This window comes from Schistocerca gregaria, chromosome 7, assembly GCF_023897955.1.
Source record: "Schistocerca gregaria isolate iqSchGreg1 chromosome 7, iqSchGreg1.2, whole genome shotgun sequence".
NCBI classification, from domain to species: Eukaryota; Metazoa; Arthropoda; class Insecta; order Orthoptera; family Acrididae; genus Schistocerca; species Schistocerca gregaria.
In genome coordinates, this window is record NC_064926.1 from 321,838,457 (window position 1) to 321,862,027 (window position 23,571).

The 23,571-nt window shown below is 41.2% G+C and overlaps 1 protein-coding gene across 1 annotated transcript in view; it reads left to right on the forward strand.

Moving 5' to 3' along the window:
- Nucleotides 1-354: 354 nt before the first annotated feature.
- The window catches only part of LOC126281765 (uncharacterized), a 51,322-nt gene continuing 28,105 nt past the window's right edge, over nt 355-23,571 (forward strand). The window contains exons 1-2 of the mRNA XM_049980963.1: nt 355-596; nt 9,831-10,045. Coding sequence (XP_049836920.1) covers nt 586-596; nt 9,831-10,045 — 226 coding nt within the window. The 5' untranslated portion in view covers nt 355-585. The remainder of the gene's footprint in view (nt 597-9,830; nt 10,046-23,571) is intronic.

Consider the following 23,571-nt stretch of genomic DNA (forward strand, 5'->3'; position numbering starts at 1 on the left):
GATGCACAGAGCAGCAGAAATAAATATAATACTTGTAGTTCATCCATTTTTGTTGCTTTGACCTTACCGAACATTAAAGCAATAACCACTGGAAATTCTGTTGGTATTACTTTAACAGTAGTATTACATGTGTAATTTTAATGTAAAACGCCGATCAGTTGTTAAAATCAAAGCTTGATTTCAGCTATAAATTAGTAAATATGTAACTATCAGCTCCACGTCGCGTAATTCGCAATGACAGAAACACGCCTCTATTATACATGTCATGTGACTTAGATGTTGGTTTAAAATCTTAACATGGCAGTAAAATTGGTGTGTACGTATCTATAGTCAATGTTTGCCACCGAGACTAGGATCTTTGGTTGGCTCACTCAGACATCTGCAGCTCGACATTCAGTTTGCAATTGTCAAAGACGATGCGGCCGTACGGATCTCTAAATTTCACCGAGCTCTGTACTCGGAATTCTACCACCTGTCCATCCATAGTTTTCCTTCAGAAATGGGGAGCGAACCGTCGCTTGTAAAATGCCCATGTCTTGACGTCGTTTTCTATTGACAATTCGTTTCAAGTCACTCATTAACATCATGGACGTTAAGTAAGTACCTTGCCATGTTATTTTTACAATAGGTACTCACCTGTTGTGGACCTAGACGTATTTTACATGACCCAGAAGCAACTTAGGAGACGAAATTAACGAAACTGAAAGAATTGAGGAAAAAGTTAGAAACTTAGTTTAGTAAGGGTTTCACTTATCACTTTACCTGTAGCTTTTTCCAATGTATCACATACTGGTGTATAGGAGTTCTCTATGGATCGATACAAAGCACTGTCTACTATTTAAACTATCTTGACGCAATCTTTTTATGTTATCGCCTTTTAATTTAACCAAACATTTACTGTGCAATAACTCAAAATATTCTGTTCTGTGTTTAGTATCTTCTTCCGTCTTCAATTCAATTTTAAACAAGTGCAAGAGTCACATGAAAATATGTCGGTTGATGACATAAGACTATACTCAAGTAATTTTTAAAATAAGTTCCACATTTAGATATTGTTCACGCTGTCAATATGGCACTATTTGTCATGCATACGGAAGCTAAGTGGCGCGGTAGCTGATGGGAGCAATTGTAAATGGAGAATACCTTTACGGTCGCTACCATCAGCCACCGCGTCGAGTGTCAACTTAGTTTACATGCATAGTATACAAGATGAAACAGAACTCCACCAATAGGCTTTCAGAGATGGAGATATGGACCAAAACAAGAAAAAAAGTCTAGTAGAGATAGGCTCCAGACTGCATACCTCAACAGATATGTGCACATGTTCATCTTTGATACTGTGAAACACCTCTTCTACTGCCAGCCCCTTGCTTTCCATATATTTGGAGGAGGTAGTATGAACCATAACAATGGATATGTACTTTAGAGACAATGTTTAGTCGATTTTTTTCTTTCTTTCGTTCATCTATGACCTCTGAAAATTTGACGCTAGAGTCCTATTACATCCTGTACTTATTACGTCGTTGATGACATGTTATAGCCTACATTTTAAACTGCGAAATATCGGACCACATGGGAAAGAAAAGATTACAGTAGAATCTCTTTGGTACGGTATTGAAACGGGATGATAAAAGAAATTTACAAGTGCAATTAACATAAAAATTAAACTTCTTTTTAACTATAAATGCCTGCAAACAGAAGCTACATATATTGTACAGTAGTAGGTACAGCATTCAAATAGTGTTATGACTAAATTAAGGACAATTTAAGTTACTTAGGCATAAAAAAATGAACCAATTTTTAAGCAGCATTGCGTTCGTAGATCAGTTGTTCATATGCTATTAGTCTTCATATCTTATCATCACTAATATTTCTCGAGCTTATGTAACGTTATTATTTCTAAATCAGTAAGGGCTTCTGACGGACTGGGAGGGTCCACAGATGCACCATGCGATTCTTCGGATTCCCCGGAGCCATTTTTTTCAGCTGATAATGGCACAACTACTTTCATTATTTCCTCATCATTTTTCACAGAACACACGATAGTTTCATCATCACAATCAACAAAACCATCAAAATTAATCCAGTTTGTAATACTACTGCATCCACTATTTTCTGGTACAGCGAAATCTGCGTTAAATGTTCAACATTTCCTGGTTCACCTTGAGTTTCATATTTTTTGATGCTAGCTTTTCGAAAGCACTTGGTATTATGTTTAGTTTCAATTCGTCTCATTCATTCCTTAAGTACATTGCTTCGATATGTAAAAAGAAATTAAAAATATACGTATACGTATCTGTATTGGATTTAATTTAGTTTATAGATATATTCTAAACATTTTATGACTTTCAGACAGAAGTGACAGGGAATGCTATTCATATGCAGTATACGTATAAGGAGTATCCTAACCTGCAGCGCGATTATTTGGCTTGCCTGTAACACGTCACTTTAGGATCTTCTTTCCAACAATCGAGATGTGCGGTGACAGGTTGAATCAGCATATTCATGTACTTTGATTTTGTGGCAGCAATGATGCCCAAGTCGAGAGGTTGACGTTAGCTTATTACATTGCTGGAAAAAATTCAGTCCTTTGTTCCTGAACTGTAGTCCCCGATGTTGCGCCGAATAATTGTTGAGAAGCAAAAGCATTTTGCTTTTCTCACAGCACTTCCAGGCAGTAAGCTTTCCCAGATGGCCCTTGAAGATGTTTGCTGTCATCCATGCCTTGTTGTTTGACTTATAGTCGCTGGGATACTGATTTACTCCTTTGAAACACAGAGGCTTTGCTGACTTCCCAATCACTAGTAGTCGGAATTTATCAGAGCTATCTGCGATTGTGGTACAGAGAACCAACATTCTCGGCTTGCTTGTTAGCCCATAACCATGGGTGGCCTTTAATTGCCAGTGATTTGCCCTGAAATGACTGCAAGAAAAGTCCAGTTTATTACCTATTGTAATTATCTCTCAGACTTTTTTTGGACTTAGACTTGGAAGATCACACTCTAACATTCTAAGGTGACAGTATCCACGATGTTAGCCTTTCACAAACTCTGCGACCAGTAACGCCATGTTTTACTTAGAAGCGATGTAACCATCCAGAAGCATAAAAGTTTTCCACATTTCACATTTTTCTATTTCTAAAGCCTTTTCTTCTAGTATTGTGATTAAAATAGGCATATTAACTGCACACTGCTGGTGAAACCAAATTTGTAGGCACATTTCCAAGACCGCAAACTGTCTACATTAGTTAACGCCTCCGTTTCACACAGTTTGGTCCTTCTTTCGAAGCATAAGACATTATCTGCGTTTCATCGGCGAATGTGGTAGTTAAGGTAGAATATAGGACTCTGAAACGGTTTACGTCATTCGCTTTAGGTTCACTAGGACTCTTTTGCGCCGCGCGGAGTTTTGAGGCGTCATGTCACTGACTGCGCGGTCCCTCCTGCCGGAGGTTCGAGTCCTCCCTCGGGCATGGGTTAAGTAGTGTGTAAGTCAAGGGTCGATGACCTAAGCAGTATGGTCCCTTAGGAATTCACACGCATTTGAATATTTTGAACTCCTTCGCGCTTCTGTAATTACTTTTATATTCTCCTAAGTGGAAAGACATCCTCTTCTGCTTTGTAACGAACTCATTATTCCGTATGAACAAAAATTGAGAACTAGATGAAAAAATTTACTGACTTTACCCCTTGTAAAAACACTTCTGGTTGCACTTTATCACACTATCGTCAACTGGAACATCACACCAGTGCTACGTATTGTGCTGGTTGGGCCACGGACAGCATTCCCCGTCCTATCTCTGAAACTGGTTGCCACGAGGTTATAAACAACAGTATTACCACATGCACTGCAGCTTCCGCCCGCAATAGCGACTGCGAATTTGTACGCAAAAAGCAAACCAACGATCACTGGCCACGTCGTGTACGAAACGTTTCTTATCGAGTTCTTGGTCTTTAAAATGTATAAGTGCGCCAAAAAGACTGGGAGGCAGTAAAAATAAAAGCGTAAAAATGTGAAAACGTGTAAATGGAATAACTGAAAGTGTTGCAGGTCTGCACGCAGAGCCGAAAAAGTGCACTGTATACAATGCACTAGTGCGAGAAACGAAGGGGTGAGAAACGTGTCAATGTGGTTTCACCGTATCATCATTATTACAATTTGAAAGCTGTGAACGATTTTAGTAGTTTACAACGTCTTTCAGATTTTTAACTATCGGAACCTCGCGGGAAAATTTGGATTTGCGCGGCGAGGGTCTTGGAAGATTAGGGAAAAAAGTAACAAAAAGTCTACTGCAATAATTTGGTATGAGAATAATAAATATATCTCATAATGAAGCTGAACCATACAGCTCAACTAAGTACAGCGGAACACATTTTCTCATTTTCCCACTTAACAACTTCAAAAGGGAGGAACATCACCAGAATGTAATCACCCTTGTAATTACTTCATGACAATACTGTAAAAACATGTAGTGTACGTACAATTTTTTATAGAGACATTACAATCAAAAGCAATATTTACAAAGCAATGCTGTTCTAAATACCCACGACAAAAGCGCGGGCATCAGTGAGTGACAGTTACCACATAACTTACGTTAGTGGTTAAAGCTAATGGCTTTCATCACGAATTGTAACACAGCCCATCTTTTTTTTTATTAGACGCGACTCTAGGAGACGTATGATGATAATAAATGATATAGTAGAGAAAAGTAAATACGATATGTCTTGCCTTACTATTAGCTAGGAGAAAAATAATTGTATTTATCGGTGAATAAATACCGAATGGATTTGTGTTTTCTTATGAAAGCATTGAAAGAGATTTCACAGGAAAATAGAGAGCCCGATTATTTGTTGTCTTTCTAATCATGATAACGTGGTGGATTCTGCTAGTCAGCAATTTTTTTCTGTAGTCACAAACGACAATGTATACTGAAGCGCCAAAAAAACTTGTAGAGGCATGCGTGTTCATATATGTATATGTAATACTGCAATCAGAAACGATACCCGCTTTTATCCGCTATGTCTATGTTTTACTGAAAATTGTCGTGTCCGTTTCATACGATGATAGTTGGTGGTGACTTTAATTTAACCTCGATATGTTGGCGAAAATACATGTTTAGTTACGGAGGTACGCATAAAATATCAACCGAAATCGTGCTAAACGCATTCTCTGAAAATTATTTCAAGCTGTTAGTTCATGAGCCCACGCGAATACTAAACGGTTGTGACAACAGACTTGACCTCTTAGCAACAAATAATCCTGAGTTAATGACGAGCATCAAAACTGATACAGGTATTAGTGATCACAGGGTTGTCGTAGTGAGACTGAATATTGTAATCACCAAAACCTCGAAAAATAAGCGAAAAATATATCTATTCAAAAAAGCAGATAAAAATTCACTTGACGCCTTCCTGAGAGACAATCTCCACTCTTTCCAAATTTAGTATGTAGACCAAATGTGGCTTGAATTCAAAGAAAGAGTATCGGCAGCAATTGAGGGATTTATACCAAATAAATTAACAAACGTTGGAGCTGATCTTCCTTGGTACACAAAACTGGTTAGAGCACTGTTGCAGAACCAACGAAACAAACATGCCAAATTTAAACAGATGCAAAATCCCCAAGATTGGCGATATTTTACAGAAGCTCGAAATTTAGCGGAGAAAACAATCAATGCCTTCTCTGCGCGATACCAATGGAGATACAATCGAAGACAGTACTGCCAAAACAGAGTTACTAAACACAGACTTCCGAAATGCCTTCACAAAAGAATACGAAGTAAATACTTCAGAATTCGAATCGAGAACAGCTGCCAACATGAGTTACGTTGAAGTAAATATCCTAGGAGTAGTGAACAACTTAAATCACTTAATAAAAGCAAGTCTTTGGGTCCAGACTGTATACCAATTAGGTTGCTTTCGGACTACGCTGATGCATTAGCTCTATATTTAACAATGATATACAACCGTTCGCCCGACGAAAGAACCGTACCCAAAGACTGAAAAGCTGCACAGGTCACACGAATATTCAAGAAATGTAGTAGAAGTAATCCACTAAATTACAGGCCCATATCGTTAACGTCGATATGCAGCGGGATTTTGGAACATATATTGTGTTCAAACCCATTATGAATTACCTCGAAGAAAACTGTCTATTGACTCACAGTCAACATTGGTTTAGAAAACATCATTCCTGTGAAACACAACTAGCTCTTTATTCACATGACTTGTTGAGTGCCATTGACAAGGGATTTCAGATCTATTCCGTATTTTTAGATTTCCGGAAGGCCTTTGACTCTGTACCACACAAGCGACTCCTAGTGAAATTGCGTGCTTATGGAATATCATCTCAGTTATGTGACTGGGTTTGTGATTTTCTGTTAGAGAGGTCACAATTCGCAGTAACTGACGGAAAGTCATCGAGTAAAATAAGTGACTTCTGGCGTTCCCTAAGGTAGTGTTACAGGTTATAGGCACTTTGCTGTTCCTTATATATATAAAAGATTTGGGAGACAATCTGAGCAGCCGTTTTCGGTTGCTTGCAGATGACGCTGTCGTTTATTGACTAATAAGGTCATCAGAAGATCAAAACAAATTGCAAAATGATTTAGAAAAGATATCTGAGTGGTGCGAAAATTTGCAGTTGACCCTCAGTAACGAAAAGTGTGAGGTCATCCACATGAGTGCTTAAAGGAACACGGTTACACGATAAATCACTCTAATCTAAGAGCCATAAATTCAACTTAATACCTAGGTATTACAATTACGAATAACTTAAGGAGGAGGAGGAGGAGATTAGTGTTTAACGTCCCGTCGACAACGAGGTCATTAGAGACGGAGCACAAGCTCAGATTAGGGAAGGATGGGGAAGGAAATCGGCCGTGCCCTTTGAAAGGAACCATCCCGGCATTTGCCTGAAATGATGTAGGGAAATCACGGAAAACCTAAATCAGGATGGCTGGACGCGGGATTGAACGGTCGTCCTCCCGAATGCGAGTCCAGTGTGCTAACTACTGTGCCACCTCGCTCGGTCGAACAACTTAAATTGGAAGGAACACACAGAAAACGTTGTGGGGAAGGCTAACCAAAGGTTGCATTTTATTGGCAGGGCACTTAGAAAATGTAACAGATCTACTAAGGAGACTGCCTACACTACACTCGTCCGTCCGCTTTTAGAATACTGCTGCGCTGTGTGGGATTCTTACCAGATAGGACTGACAGAGTACATCGAAAAAGTTCAAAGAAGGGCACCACGTTTTGTATTATCTCGAAATATGGGAGAAAGTGTCACAGAAATGATACAGGAATTGGGCTGGACATCATTAAAAAGAAAGGTGTTTTTCGTTACGACGGAATCTTCTCACGAAATTCCAATCACCATCTTTCTCCTCCGAATGCGAAAATATTTTGTTGACACCGACCTACATAGGGTGAAACGATAACCACGATAAAATAATGGAAATCAGTGCTCGTACGGAAAGATATAGGTGTTCGTTCTTTCTGCGCGCTATACGAGATTTGGAATAATAGAGAACTGTGAAGGTGGTTCGATGAGCCCTCTGCCAGGCACTTAAGTGTGATTTGCAGAGTATCCATGTAGATGTAGCTGTAGATATCACTCCTGAAACAAATACCCAGTACTAGTACAGCTTGTTAAATTAAACTTTAATCAGAAAGTTCCTTGGAAATTGAAACTTTATGTCTTACTGAAGTTCGAAAGTAGGACCTACGCCTGCCATGGGCATGTATTTTACCGACTTTTTTATCTGTTCCTTCATGCTCTTTCATCTTCATTGAGACCGATTCTGTGCAGACGTAATATGACGTCTGTCAAAGTTTATCGATGAAAATGGAACTCAGGGTTTTATTGCAAAGCGTAGCCAGCGCTCTGACAAAAAACGCTGAGCTATCGCTGCGGGTTCACTAAACTCTCCAAGCTAGGTTAACTACGTCCGCTTACAGCTCTGCTTCTGTCAGTACCTCTTCTGCTTTCTTCCCAACTTCACAGAAGAGCTCATTCATAAATTACGAACTAGTGTCCCTTTATGTGAAAAGTGTCTGTCCTGTACTGTAAGGCATGCAGGAGATCTTTGGTGAAGTTTTAAAAGTAGTCGAATACGTAGTGGCGGAAGTACAGCTGTGAGCGCGCTCTTTGAGATGTGTTTTGGTAGCTCAATCAGGAGAGCGCTTGGTCCGGACATGCAAATGTTCGTAGTTGGAATCCCAATTCTGATTTCGCAAGAAGTTGCGGATCAGAGTTTAACATAACGGACTGTTTGCACTGTGTTGGTTTAGGAAATGAGGAAGTTTTCCATCACATATGTATCTACCGACACTTTGGCAAGCATAAGGACCCCTAATTTATAGCTTGCATTTTGTTGGACGATGTTGGAGGGCAACTCCGTTAATTAGCACAGAAAACCCAGATAATAATTATATTGACGTATGCACTGAGGTGGCAAAAGTCATGCTAACCTCCTAATACCGTGCTTCATTTCCCTAGCGTAGTGCAGCAGCTCGACGTGGCATGGACTCAGCAAGTAGTTGGAATTCCCCGGAAGAAATACTGAGCCATGCTGCCTCTATACCTATCCATATTTGCGAAAGACTTACATGAGTAGGATTATGTCCAGGAACTGACCTCTCGATTATGTCCCATAAATGTTCGATGGAATTCATGTCGGGTGAACTGGGTAGCCAGGTCATTCGCATGAATTGTCCAGAGGATTCTCCAAACCAATCGTGAACAATTGTGGCCCAGTTGCATCGTTGTTTGGGAATATGAAGTCCATGAATGGATGCAAAAGGTCTCCAAGTAGTCGAATATAGACATTTTCGTCAGTGATCGGTTCAGTTGGACCAGAGGAACCAGTTCATTCTATGTTAACACAGCTCACACAACTATGGAGCCAACAGCGGCATGCACAGTGCCTTGTGACAACTTGGGTCTATGGCTTCGTGGGTCTACGCCACACCCTAACTACACCATCAGCTTTTATCAACTGAGATCAGGGCTCATCTGACCCGGCCACTGTTTCCCAGACGTCTGGGGTCCAACGGATATGGTCAAGAGCCCAGGAGAGTCGCTGCATGCTCTTAACAAAGGTATACGCGTCAGTTGCCTGCTGCCATAGCCCATCAAGGCCTAATTTCGTTGCACTCTCTTACCCTATAAATTCATCATACGTCCCATAAAGTTCCTTATCTGTTAGCACTAACAGTTCCCCAAATTCCGCTGCTCTCGATCGTCAAGTTTCTGACAGCGGCTGCGATATTCGTGTTGAGAGGGAGTGACTGAAATTTGGTATTCTCTGCACGCTCTTGACACTGTGGGTCTCAGAATATTGAATTCCCTAATGATTTCTGAAGTAGAATGTGCCATGCATCTAGCTCCAACTACCATTCCGCGTTCAAAGTCTGTTAATCCCGGGGAGGCCATAATCAAGTGAGAAACCCTCTCACACGGATCACCTGAGTACATCTGACAGTTCCTCCAATTCACTGCCCTTTTATATCTTGTGTACGCAATACTATCGCCTTCAGTACTTATAGATATTGCTATCCCATGACTTTTGTCACCTAAGTGTATTTTTATAAAGCAGATACACAATTTTTTTTATTTAGTGAATTTACATCGATTACTTACGTTGTACGTTATTATTTCGCTTCTGAATTAAACACAAATAATAGTAGTTGGTTATGTTTTCTTGCATTTTGTTTAACGGATGTTATAAATACTGACAGATTTGTTAATAATTCGTGTGTTGTACTTTTTACAAGTAAAAAGAGAAGCCTAAAAGAGAACCTGTGTATTCTTTGCATCTCTTACAGATTGTTTTCAGATAAATTTTCCGCATTTGATGTGGAACCACAGATGTTCTTGCAGAGACGGCCATCTGAACAGCCTCGAGGAAGCAATCTTAACTCTCTGTACTCGGTAGAGCACATGCATTACAATTGGCTGGTACGACGCGCACTCTACAAGTGGAGGAAGCATGAGAGGGACAGGTGTCTCCAGGAAAAACTCAGGTTGACGTATCGTCCGGGTGAGTACTGAGAAGGGGCGAGCTAATACCCAACAGCATCTACCAATCTCTGCAGCTAGAGTGTAAAGAGGGGATTATCTTGAGTGAATGGAAATCATCTACCAATCTCTGCAGCTAGAGTGTAAAGAGGGGATTGTCTTGAGTGAATGGAAATCATTGATGACTGTCTTAAACGTCTGCTGTGCTTTCTCGCGTAATTAAATTAACTTTTCTTTAACCGCTTTCGCATCGGATATCGCTAATGCATGCCTGTGTAGTCTCGCCCAGTTCGAAGAAAGCCAGGTCGAATGCTGTTCGTGGAACATCCTCACAGTTTCTCACCAATTGAAAGTTGTCAGCGTACAGTTCTTGATCACCAGATCCGAGGTTAATGTCCTGCGCTTAAATCTAGATTCCTGCAACGTTTCATAGAACAAGAACATGTCACACTGTTGATGGAGATCCATCCACCCGATAGTGTCGCTATGCCCAGATGTCCCTACAGGAGCTATTCGAGAGGAGTAGGTTATGTGCTAGCAGTCCCCTTTCCCTCGTCATCATATAAAACAGTCGTGACACCATACCACACAGACCCAGGTTATAATCACAGCGAATCAGCTCATATGCTTAAGAGACAACTCTCACACATCGCGTGGAAATTGACCATTGTAAGTGGAGGAAGAAAATTTTTCTGAATAGGTATACAACCACACAGCAATTTGTGTTAGCTTTTTGGAGGTTATTTTGTGTAGTTTTCTCAGTAAAACATAAGGTGCACGAATGCTGGATGTTAATGGAGGACCTGTATTTTGCATTTAAAGTCTGCCGCAGCTCAATTACAGTAATTGTTTTTGACACAGGCCGCCCTGAAACAGGTATGTACTATTCTGTGAAATAGCCATGGTATTTCAGGCATTCCTTCACAGATATATCCGTGACAGAAAAATAGCAGGCTGCGATTTCACCCTTCAATGAATCGTGAAGAAAAGTGAGAGCATTGAAAGAGCCTTGGACCCCATCGGACACTTAGAAGTTCCAAATCTGGTAAGAGTTTCATTGGACTACCACGTATTTATAGTTTGTGCATTCAGATGTCATGAAGGAAAGATTTTCCAAAATATATGTGTTACTTGGAAACATACAAGGTAGTTGTGGTCATCAAGAACTTGAAGCCTTTATTAGTAAGCCTTTTAGTAGTTGTAAGATAGCCTTAGAGGGCTTTGATCATCTTGCAGATATGAAATATAATAAATTCGGTGTTGAGCAGGCAGCAAATTTTTTAAATGTCGCGTAAGACGAAGCACTTGATGTTACAGTCTATGAATGTGCAAAATAGTAAAATCGCTAAGGAGAACAGAAAAACGTTAAAGGCTATTGCGAAAACTGTTCTTCCGTGAGGGAAGACAGTGATTTCCCTAGGAGGAAGCCTTGATTCTGTAAAAGTTGAAATAAACAAAATCTCGCGAAATGATGCTAATTTTATATCACTACATCAGTTTTGTTGGTTTGTTGTTTTCGGAGAGGGGACGAAACAGCGAGGTCATCTGTCCCATCGAATTAGGAAAGAATCGACAAGGAAGTTGGCAGTGCCCTATGAAAGGAACCATCCCAGCATTTGCCTGAAGCGATTTAGGGACAGCCGGTCGGAGTGGCCGTGCTGTTCTAGGTGCTACAGTTAGGAACCGCGCGACCGCTATGGTCCCAGGTTCGAATCCTGCCTCGGGCATGGATGTGTGTGATTCCTTAGGCTAGTTAGGTTTGAGTAGTTCTAAGTTCTAGGGGAATTAGGACCTCAGAAGTTAAGTCCCATAGAGCTCAGCCATTTTTTGATTTAGGGAAATCACTCTACGTCAGTTAAACTTGACTGTTGGAATCGCTAAAACAATGTTTCTGAAATAACCAATTTTCGGTTTTTTATTGCTGAATCCTGTAATAAACGTAGAAAACGTTCAAAAATTTTAATTCTCCCTTTTTCAAGATACTTAGAATCAAAACATTAAACTGAATAGGCAAACAAAAGAAAACTTAGTCCATCCAATGTTCGCTGCCTTTCTTGGAAAGTGGTAAGTGCTTGAATGCAACAAAAAATCACCAGTAGTCTGCTACTGTTCTAATTCTTTGAATTTCTACTAAAAAATTATGTAATCGGCCATCATACCACTGTTTGCGGTTTACGAATACCCTGTGCTAAAGGCTAGAACTGAGGGTGGAGAACTCTGTTTTTCAATTTAATTTTCCGTTTTCAAAGCCAACAAGGAGATTTATTTTTATCGAATATTATGGATGAATTGTCGTTAAGTTCTTAATTTATTACTGTTACCATAATTTCCTAATCTTTTTATTATTTGTTAGAAATGACAGGCAGATCTTAATATTTTAAAGCAAATGAAGCTTTGTACATCGCTGCTATGTCACTCTGTAAAAATATTTCCAGACTAGTGTTGGTGCAATTCTGCAATATGACGACGACAGCGAGAAATTACGGTATAGACGAGGAGGGGGCAATTCTTGCGCATTCGATGTTCACGCATACCTTAAGCCACGACACACTACAACAGGGACATTATTGTGTCAGCAATGCTGCACCAATTCTTACGCCATGCGTCTGTTGCTCGTTTCTGTCGGCATTGTTACTAAAAATGCACTAATCGCTTTTCCCATTTTTATAACAACGCAACAATTAAAACCAAAGAAGATTTTACAAATAAGAAGTACTCATTTTTAAAAAAGGTTTACCTAAAATCCAAAAATTTTAGCACTGCTGGTATGACTACCTGATATTTCGAGTTTTCTGCTCGGTTATTCGTAAAAATTAAAAAGCCGCGGCCAGACAGACACCGAAAAATACTGATTATTGAGATCTAATATACCGCCATCGGTTATATTCGATCGATTTTTTCCATCCCCATTACAAATGGGGAAATGTGATCAAATAGCGCGCCTATGGCGCGATGTCATTGCGTCACCGAATTGAATAATTAAAACTAATTTAAAAGGCCAAAAAATAAGAATATTTCATTTTGTAGGAATGACAGCCTAGTACACTCAACTGTCAAAATAATATCGTAAACAGTGAACAATATTTTTATTTCGCAACGGGTTTGATTGCACAAAACGATACAACCTTCTAGCAGCGAAGCACGAAGATGAAGAAGGGAGACTGACCATCCGTTCTCTTCCCTTTCTTAGCAAAAGGAAAGTAAAATTTTCATACATTAATTATAAAGACTAAATAAAATTCTGATTCTGAGATACATGGTGCCCCACATAAAACGGTGCCCCCACATACCGATTAATTGTCTCTAGTTGAATAGCTTGTGAAGTGATAACACTCTTCTGAAAGTTTTCTACGCTGAGTTTTATCGTGACGTTGAATGCAGATGTGTCTTCATTGTTGTAAGAAGTTCGTATTGTTGAGTTGTTACAGTGATAGGGCAGTTTTCTTTGGAATAGCGAACTGATATTGTGGAATGCCATATAAAGACACGTGTCCATTAAGGAATGTAAAAGAAAAATGTTTCAAGATAAGTACTCTGATAGGAAACTCCCCACGACCAGCAGCACTATTCAAGATATGAATAAGAAAAGGAGGGCTGTAGGAAAGATTCAGACTGTGCAGAGGAATAGGCAACCGACATCGAGGGTACCTGAAACTATATACAGAATTCACACTGAATTTGCGAGAGGCCCCCGCAACTCGGCAAGGAGGTTATCACAGAAGACTGCTGTATCTCGTACGGTGTGTCATCGTAAACTGCAAAAAACAAAGTTAAAAGCCTCTCGAGTGATTTTGGTGCAGGAAAAAAAAGTTCATTATTGTAACTGGCTCTCAACATCAATTGTTAATGGTTGTTTGGTCCCCTCGCTTTACTTCATTCCAAATGAGACGTGGATTTATTTGTCCCAGAATTGCAGATACTGGTCTGAGGACAACCCGCACATTCTTCATAAAGAATCTCCCCGCTCAGACAATATAGGTGTTTGGTCTACGCTGTTCGGCATGCGCATTATTGGCCTCATATTTTTCAATTACACTTTAAACAGTGTCAGATATCTAGAGATCTTCGACTCTTTCTATGCACAATTAAGAAGCCGTATGCAGTATTCCGACAATATAGAGCAACCGTCCACACATCCGACCGCAGTACGGCCAACATCACCAACGAGTTCCCTGAAGACAGACGAGTCAGTAGAGATGTCTCTCTCCTCCAAGGTTCCCAGACATTACATCGTGTGGTTTTCATTTGTAGGCCACATTAAAAAGCAAAATGTATGCTGACAGTCCTTGTACAGTAGACGAACATTGCCATATAAATTAACGTCACGCCTGTAGAATTACAGCGTGTTGCTGGTAACGTCATCACTTGAAGCCAGAGATACCTGTATGTCCATCCACCACTTCCAGCATCACTTATGAACAAGTAAATACATTTTTTAACGTTTTCTTTATCTCGTATTCTTTTTTTAGTTATTTCACTGTCACTCGAACCGGTTTTATGTGGTTTTATGTGTGACACCTAGTATAATCTTTTCGCTAACACCGTCGAAATACAAGGATTTGTTACAGCATTCATGTCAGCTGTGGTGTCACCGCCAGACACCACACTTGCTAGGTGGTAGCCTTTAAATCGGCCGCGGTCCGGTAGTACTCGTATATGTCGGATCCGCTTGTCGCCACTATCAGTGATTGCAGACCGAGCGCCGCCACACGGCAGGTCTAGAGAGACTTCCTGGCACTCGCCCCAGTTGTACAGCCGACTTTGCTAGCGATGGTTCACTGACTTCTACGCTCTCATTTGCCGAGACGATAGTTAGCATAGCCTTCAGCTACGTTATTTGCTACGAGCTAGCAAGGCGCCAGTATCCGTACTATTGATATAGTGAATCATGTACCATAAAGAACGACGTCTCCATGAATGGATTAAAGTTAAGTATTCCACCAGCTACGTCCGTTTTTCTCAATTTTAATTCCCTTGTCATGTTCCAGACCTCACGCCAGCCTGCGTGAGCTAAAACGCGTGCATTTTGGCCTCCTTTAGGAACACAGTTAGCTCTCCTGCCAACCACATCAGCTACCTAAGATACGGAACTGTAATAAAAGCACTAAAAGTACAGTAACGTTTCTCAACAATCTCCTATTCTGAAGAACCTTTTCAAGAAAATTATGGATAAAATTAACTCCTCTGATACGCTGCGGACGGAAAAGCATGAGGGCGTCGAAAGATTTGCAAAAATGTTCCCTGTAGTGAGCGCAACATATAATCTGACGGAAACCGGTGTCAGGAATGTCAAGGCTGGCAGCAACTTTCCCAAAGTATCTTCTTTAACATCTACATTACAGATGTATTATGTAAACCTGCTTCGATTACACAGTGTTCGCCTGCAGATTTACTACGACGTGACATCGAGTCTAACGTGTTTGTGAGATTTTTAATTTCCATCTGCCTGATTGTACTGGGGTTAACAGCAATGTTATTTTATGGCGTCAACGAAACTATGCGTGAATCTAGTCTGGACACCCTCCATGTAAAACCAACAGACACGTCAGTGCATTTGTTCGTGATTCGATTTCCGCATAAAGTAAAGATAAATTTATTTACAGTTCGGATTGGATCCGTTTTTCGTTGCGATTATAGCACTTACGCTATATACTAGCGTAGTAACTTTGTGTTATTACTTTTCTTCGATCCACTCATGGTCTAATTAGGCTAATTAGGCTTATATCTGTAGTATATAGGTGCTGTAAATTACTGTTTTAGTTGAACTCAGGGTTTCCCCGTTGTACATTTAAAATATCGTGATACTTAATTTAAACACTTCTCGTCATTGTTATTATTTTTTATAAAGATCGGTTTAGATGGAAGTACTTGCGTGTCTTGAGTGTATTTTTTAAGTTCGGTGTGTCCGATTTCCCTACTCATTCCCGGGCAGTTAATCTCATTCACGCCGCTGAATCAAGAATTGTTATGAATTTGAGAATAATACACTAGAAGTATTTTATACCAACTGATATCTCTTAAAGAATAAAAACATTTCTTCATAAAATAACAGAAATATTGTATTTATTACCATTTAACTTTTTGGCTTAACTTACAGAATGTTTCCTCCGTTATGCCCCAGTTATCTACCTGATTTTCCTCAGTTCCTTTCACACCTCGTCGGTGTTACTCTCAATGACACAGCAAGTAACATTGCTGATGGTTAGGCAGGAAATGCTTGTGACATGTGGTAAGGTTCTACGGGGCCAAACTGCTGAGATCATCCGTCCCTAGGCTTACAAACTAATTAAACTAACTTACGCTAAGGACAACACACACACACTCATGCCCGAGGGAGGACTCGAAACTCCGACGGGGGGAACCTCGCGAACCGTGACAAGTTGCCCGAGACCGCGTGGCTACCCCTCGCGGCGTTTATGACATGGTATGGTGCAGTGACGACGAACAGTCTAAAAAACGACTGTAGACATATCTTTCTCTAATCAACTTTCGCTAGATTTATACTTCTAAAATATAGAGTAGAACTTCGATGAAAATGCGCGTCCATGGCCAACGAAGACGGCGTGCGTAGCAGTGCGTTGTGATCAATGCCCTTTTTAGAACGACGCCTTCCGCAGTACTATCTCAAAATTACGCTTTTGATGATAGCAGTCAAATCATCTCTAGTACATAGAACATATTCATTGTTTGCGGACAAATTTCCTGTGTTCCATTTTTACTGGAAGACTTATTATTCGAATTTAAAGTCCAGGATAAAGTTGCTGTGATCCTTTTGCCGAATATGGCTTTTTTCTCCAACAAGAATTAGTGGATTTGTTATTGTCACCCTAAACTCGAATAAATATAAATACCCTAAGCTGTTGTTACAGCCAGCTTGAGGGAATCGTAATATACTGCACAGCAGCGACGTACATGAGACACCAATTTCCGACAATAATTTGCTTATCGCTCGTAATTAACAATAATTGGGACGGGTTGTGGTGTCAACTGCCACTGATTATAATGTATCGCATAACAAGACACAATAATAGCGCGCAACATTGACCCTAACGCTAATAAATAATATTTAAATACTCTGCAGAATTTTTCTAGACGACATGAGACAATATATCACTCAGCATATGAACTTAAGGCTTTAATTCACCATTAATTATTTCATAAAACACAGTAAAATTTTACCTCGTGCTGAAATAAAATAATACACTGCACAATCAGAGAATTATTCAGACAAACCAGAATGCATGGTACAGTAAACGGAACAGTCAATATCAGAAATCTATACATAAGTTAGAGGTTAAAACCGTTATTACAAATGTAAAGTGCCAGTTGAAACGTAGCATGCTTTCGGGTAATTTTTTGTTCAATTCAGAGTTGATGAACAAGTATAGAAAATGCTTGGAAATTTATTACTTCAACTGATCACTTTAAATACGGTAGCATAATACTACACTACTGGCCATTAAAATTGGTACACCACGAAGATGACGTGCTACAGACGCGAAATTTAACCGACATGAAGAAGACGCTGTGCCATGCAACTGATTACCTTTCCAGAGCATTCACACAAGGTTGGCGCCGGTGGCGACACCTACAACGTGCTGACATGAGGAAAGTTTCCAACAGATTTCTCATACACAAATAGCAGTTGACCGGCGTTGCCAGGTGAAACGCTGTTGTGATGCCTCGTGTAAGAGGGAGAAATGCGTACCATCACGTTCCCGGCTTTAGTAATAGTCGGATTGTAGCCTATCGCGATTGCGGTTTATCGTATCGCGACCTTGCTGCTCGCGTTGGTCGAGATCCAATGACTGTTAGCAGAATATGGAATCGGTGGTTTCAGGAGGGTAGTACGGAACGCCGTGCTCGATCCCAACGGCCTCGTATCACTAGCAGTCGAGATGACAGGCATCGTATCTGCATGGCTGTAACTGATCGTGCAGCTACGTCTCGATCCATGAGTCAACAGGTGGGAACGTTTGCAAGACAACCACCATCTGCACGAACAGTTCAACGACGTTTGGAGCAGCATGGACTATCAGCTCGGAGACCATGGCTCCGGTTACCCTTGAGGCTGCATCACAGACAGGAGCGCCTGCGATGGTATACTCAACGACGAATCTGGGTGCACGAATAGCAAAACGTCATTTTTTTCGGATGAATCCAGGTTCTCTTTACAGCATCATGATGGTCGCATCCGTGTTTGGCGACATCACGGTGAACGCACATTGGAAGCGTGTATTCGTCATCTCCATACTGGCGTAACACCCGGCATGATGGTACGGAGTGCCATTGGTTACACGTCCCGGTCACCTCTTGTTCGCATTGACGGCACTTTGAACAGTGGACGCTACATTTCAGATGTGTTACGACCCGTGGCTCTACCCTTCATTCGATCCCTGCGAAACCCTACATTTGAGCAGGATAGTGGACGACCGCATGTTGCAGGTCCTGTACGGGCCTTTCTGGATACACAAAATGTTCGACTGATGCCCTAGTTAGCACATTCTCCAGATCTCTCACCAACTGAAAACGTCTGGTCAATAGTGGCGGAGCAACTGGCTCGTCACAATACGCCAGTCACTACTCTTGATGAACTGTGGTATCGTGGTGAAGCTGCATGGGCAGCTGTACATGTACACGCCATCCAAACTCTGTTTAACTCAATGCCCAGGCGTATAAAGGCCGTTATTACGGCCAGAGGTGGTTGTTCTGGGTACTGATTTCTCAGTATCTATGCATCCAAATTTCCCGAAAGTGAAATCGCATGTCAGTTCTAGTATGATATATTTGTCCAATGAATACCCGTTTATAATCTGCATTTCTTCTTGGTGTAGCAATTGTAATGGCCTGTAGTGTATTACACAATGGGGAGGGCCTGCTCCCTCAGCGCAGAACCGACCACGGCGCGCGAAACTTCACGCGTGCAGGGTGTGCGGGTCGTGTGGGGGCCAAGGCTCGGTCGTTCTGGGAAGTGCGCGGAATAGCACGGCATTTTGAGTATTGCGGTGTGGAATTTTTCCGTTGGCACAACATATGTGTTTGGCAGAATCGTGGTGCCAGCGCTGCTTACCCTTCGCTGTCTGTTTGTGGCATGACGGACGTTCACAGCTCCAGTGAACATTTGCACAAAAAGAGAAAATCTATCGATATACCATCACAAGACTTCGAAAATGACCTGGAATGACAGGATAGAGAGATGAGAAATGTCAGTCTACATTACGCAGTCGCATGACCGACTGGTACTGCAAATTTACTATGAAGCAATGCTATGGCACCGTGCAGTAAGAATCTAAACATTAAATAGGCACAGTAACAGGAAAAGATTGCAACGATCGACAGATGGCATCCATTGTTCTGTACATCAAGAAGTACTCTGTGCTAAATTTGCAATAGAGGTGGGCAAACTCTTTTATCCTTGGGAACTAGTTGACTAGTGATCACTTTTGTTTTGGGAACCGTTCAGTTTTACTCGTTCACCGTTCATTTGTGCTTGGTATACGGTTCTCAGGAAAAATTGAAAATTAGTAGCATAGGTGACTGAAGATGGAAGGGGCCAAGAGTGGGCCTTCGCCTCCGCCCATGAAGCACTTCAAGAAACTGGTGGCACGAAAAGTGAAATTTCTTAAGGCAGTTGCAACAGATTTCTTTGGACCTGAACGAGTGTCTGGAAACTTTATTTATCACTGAAAAGTATGTTGCTTTAGGTCAAGGGGTAATGACTGGTATGATTTTTTCGAATTACAAGTCACCATTGTTGAATTTATGAAGGAAAAAGTTGTGCACGAATGAAAATTAGAGTATCTAAGATGGATTGCAGACCTCGAAAATTAAGTGGATGTACATGACTGAACTCTGCCAACGCTCAGACAATGCAAAATGAGCAATAATTTCTTTCCGAATTTTTGGGTATGTGTTCAAGAAGAAAATCGCATTTTTGAAGGGACACATTCTGACAAACAGTCAAGTTCCCTAAGCTCAAATGGTTCAAAAATGGCTCTGAGCAGTGCGGGACTTAACATCTGAGGTCATGAGTCCCCTAGATCTTAGAACTACTTAAAGCTAACTAACCTAAAGACATCACACACATCCATGTCCGAGCCAGGTTTCGAAGCTGCGACCCTAGCGGTCGCGCGGTTCCAGACTGAAGCGCCTAGAACCGCTCGGTCACAGCGGCCGGCTCCCTAAGGTTACTGGAGTTACATGAAACGGGAATTTTGAAAAGTTCATCATGGTTTTGAAAGAATTACAAGGGTAGTTTCCTAAGCGTTTTGGCGCGACTGCTACGGTCGCAGGTTCGAATCCTGCCTCGGTCATCGATGTGTGTGATGTCCTTAGGTTAGTTAGGTTTAAGTATTTCTAAGTTCTAGGTGAGTGATGACCTCAGATATCTAGTCCCATAGTGCTCAGAGCCATTCAACCTAACCGTTTTGAGGACAACGCTCGATGTTCATCTCCTTTCGAGATAGTTTACCGTTTCGGTTGAACGTACTCCAGTGCATGAACAGATGTAACAGACTGATCTCCAAGGTAATTTCCTTTTTAAATAGAAATCCCCTTACTGTTAAAACTTCCCAGGCCGTTTACACTTACTCCCTCATGTAGAGCTTCCATGTCTCCACAATGAGATTCGAAGAGTGCTACAATATTTAGGTGAACATGTGTGTGGTAGACCTTTTTTCGATTGTGATACTGAATAAGTCACGATTACGTGGCAATTTGAGTGCGCAAATCCGAAACTGTCTGCATCTCTCCTCATGCCGACAGTTTGTAGCAGATAAAAATTATGTCTTCAGCGCAGCAAAAAAATTGAAAAACATTGGAAATTAGTTTCGTTTTTGATCTAAGCTGTTGAAGAATGTGAAATATAAATACAATTCATATGCAGTGCTTCTGCAGTGCTTAAATGCGGCGTGTTCACACTTTCCCCTCCTTCCCACCTTCCTGCGATCAGACAGTGGGGTGTGACGGTGGAGAAAACGTGCCAGTCATGCTCATCACTGCGGCACTCATGCCAGGACACGCCTTGCGAGCTGAATTCCTCGTCACCCATAGTTTAGTACCACAGCTGCAACATGAAGTCACGAGGATGTATGCGGCGATATTCAAAAATATGTGCAGTCTGAAAGATGCTGAGCGGGTCTCTGAGGAAAAACTGATAGCGTGCATATGAAATATCGTCTCAGTTGTGTGACTGGATTCGCGATTTCCTCTCAGAGAGGTCACAGTTCGTAGTGATAGACTGTAAATCATCGAGTAGAACAGTTAAACAGAGAACCGACTGGTGGCGATAACATATTAGACCGTCTGGTGACAAACAGACCCGAACTATTTGAAACAGTTAATACAGAATAGGGAATCAGCGATCATAAAGCGGTTACTGCATCGATGATTTCAGCCGTAAATTGAAATACTAAAAAAGGTAGGAAGACTTTTCTGTTTAGCAAAAGTGACAAAAAGCAGATTTCAGAGTACTTGATGGCTCAACACGAAAGTTTCGTCTCAAGTACAGATAGTGTTGATAATCACTGGACAATATTCAAAACTATCGTACAATATGCATTAGATGAGTATGTGCCAAGCAAGATCGTAAGAAATGGAAAAGAGCCACCGTGGTACAACAACTGAGTTAGAAAACTGCTGCGGAAGCAAAAGGAACTTCACAGCAAACATAAACGTAGCCAAAGCCTTGCAGAAGAAAAAAAATACACAAATCGAAATATAGTGTGAGGAGGGCTATGAGAAGCGTTCAATGAATTCGAAAGTAAAGTTCTATGTACTGACTTGGCAGAACTAAGAAATTTTGGTATTACGTCAAAGCAATAGGCGGATCAAAACAAAATGTCCAGACACTCTGTGACCAAAATGGTACTGAAACAGAGGATGACAGACTAAGGGCCGAAATAGTAAATGTCTTTTTCCAAAGCTGTTTCACAGAGGAAGACTGCAATGTAGTTCCTTCTATAGATTGTCGCACAGATGACAAAATGGTAGATATCGAAATAGATGATAGAGGGATAGAAAATCAATTACAATCGCTCAAAACAGGAAAGGCCGCTGGACCTGATGGGATACCAGTTCGATTTTACGAGAAGGAACTTGCCCCTCTTCTTGCACCGGTGTACCGTAGGTCTCTAGAAGAGCGTAGCTTTCCAAAGGATTGGAAAAGGGCACAGGTCATTCCCGTTTTCAAGAAGGCACGTCGAACAGCTATGCTGAACTATAGACCTACATCTCTAACATCGATCAGTTGTAGAATTTTGGAACACGTATTATATTCGTGTATAATGACTTTTGTGGAGATTAGAAATCTACTCTGTAGGAATCAGCATGGGTTTCGAAAAAGACGATCGTGTGAAACCCAGCTCGCGCTATTCGTCCACGAGACTGAGGGCCATAGACACGGGTTCCCAAGTAGATGCCGTGTTTCTTGACTCCCGCAAGGCGTTCGATACAGTTCCCCACAGTCGTTTCATGAACAAAGTAAGAGCATATGGACTATCAGACCAGTTGTGTGATTGAATTGAAGAGTTCCTAGGTAACAAATGGTTCAAATGGCTCTGAGCACTATGCGTCTTAACTTCTGAGGTCATCAGTCACCTAGAACTTAGAACTAATTAAACCTAACTAACCTAAGGACATCACACACATCCATTCCCGAGGCACGATTCGAACCTGCGACGGGAGCGGTCGCTTGGCTCCAGACTGTAGCGCCTAAAACCGCAAGGCCACTCCGGCCGGTTCCTAGATAACAGAACGCAGCATGTCATTCTCAATGGAGAGAAGTCTTGCGAAGTAAGTGATTTCGGGTGTGCCGCAGGGGAGTGTGTAAGACCTTTGATATTCACAGCGTACATATGTGACCTTGTGGATAATATTGAAAGTTCACTAAGGCTTTTTGCGGTTGATGCTGTAGTATATCCAGAGGTTGTAACAATGGAAAATTGTACTGAAATACAGGAGTATCTGCATGGAGTGAAGTATGGTGCAGGGAATGGCAACTGAATCTGAATGTAGAGAAGTATAATGTGCTGCGAATACATACAAAGAAGGATCCTTTATCATTTAGCAACAATATAGCAGGTCAGCAACTGGAAGCAGTTAATTCCATAAATTATCTGGGAGTAGGCATTAGGAGTGATTCAAATGGAATGATCATATAAACTTGATCGTCGGTGAAGCAGATGCCAGACTGAGGTTCATTGGAAGAATGCTAAGGAAATGCAATCCGAAAACAAAGGAAGTAGGTTACAGTACACTTGTTCGCCCACTGCTTGAATAATGCTCACCGGTGTGGGATCCGTACCAGATAGGGTTGATAGAAGAGATAGAGAAGATCCAACGGAGAGCTGCGCGCTTCGTTACAGGATAATTTAGTAACTGCGAAATCATTACGGTGATGATAAACTCCAGTGGAAGACTCATCAAGAGAGACGCTCAGTAGCTCGGTACGGGTTTTTGTTGAAGTTTCTGGAACATACCTTCACCGACGAGTCAAGTAGTATATTGCTCCCTCCTACATATATCTCGCGAAGAGACCATGAGGATATA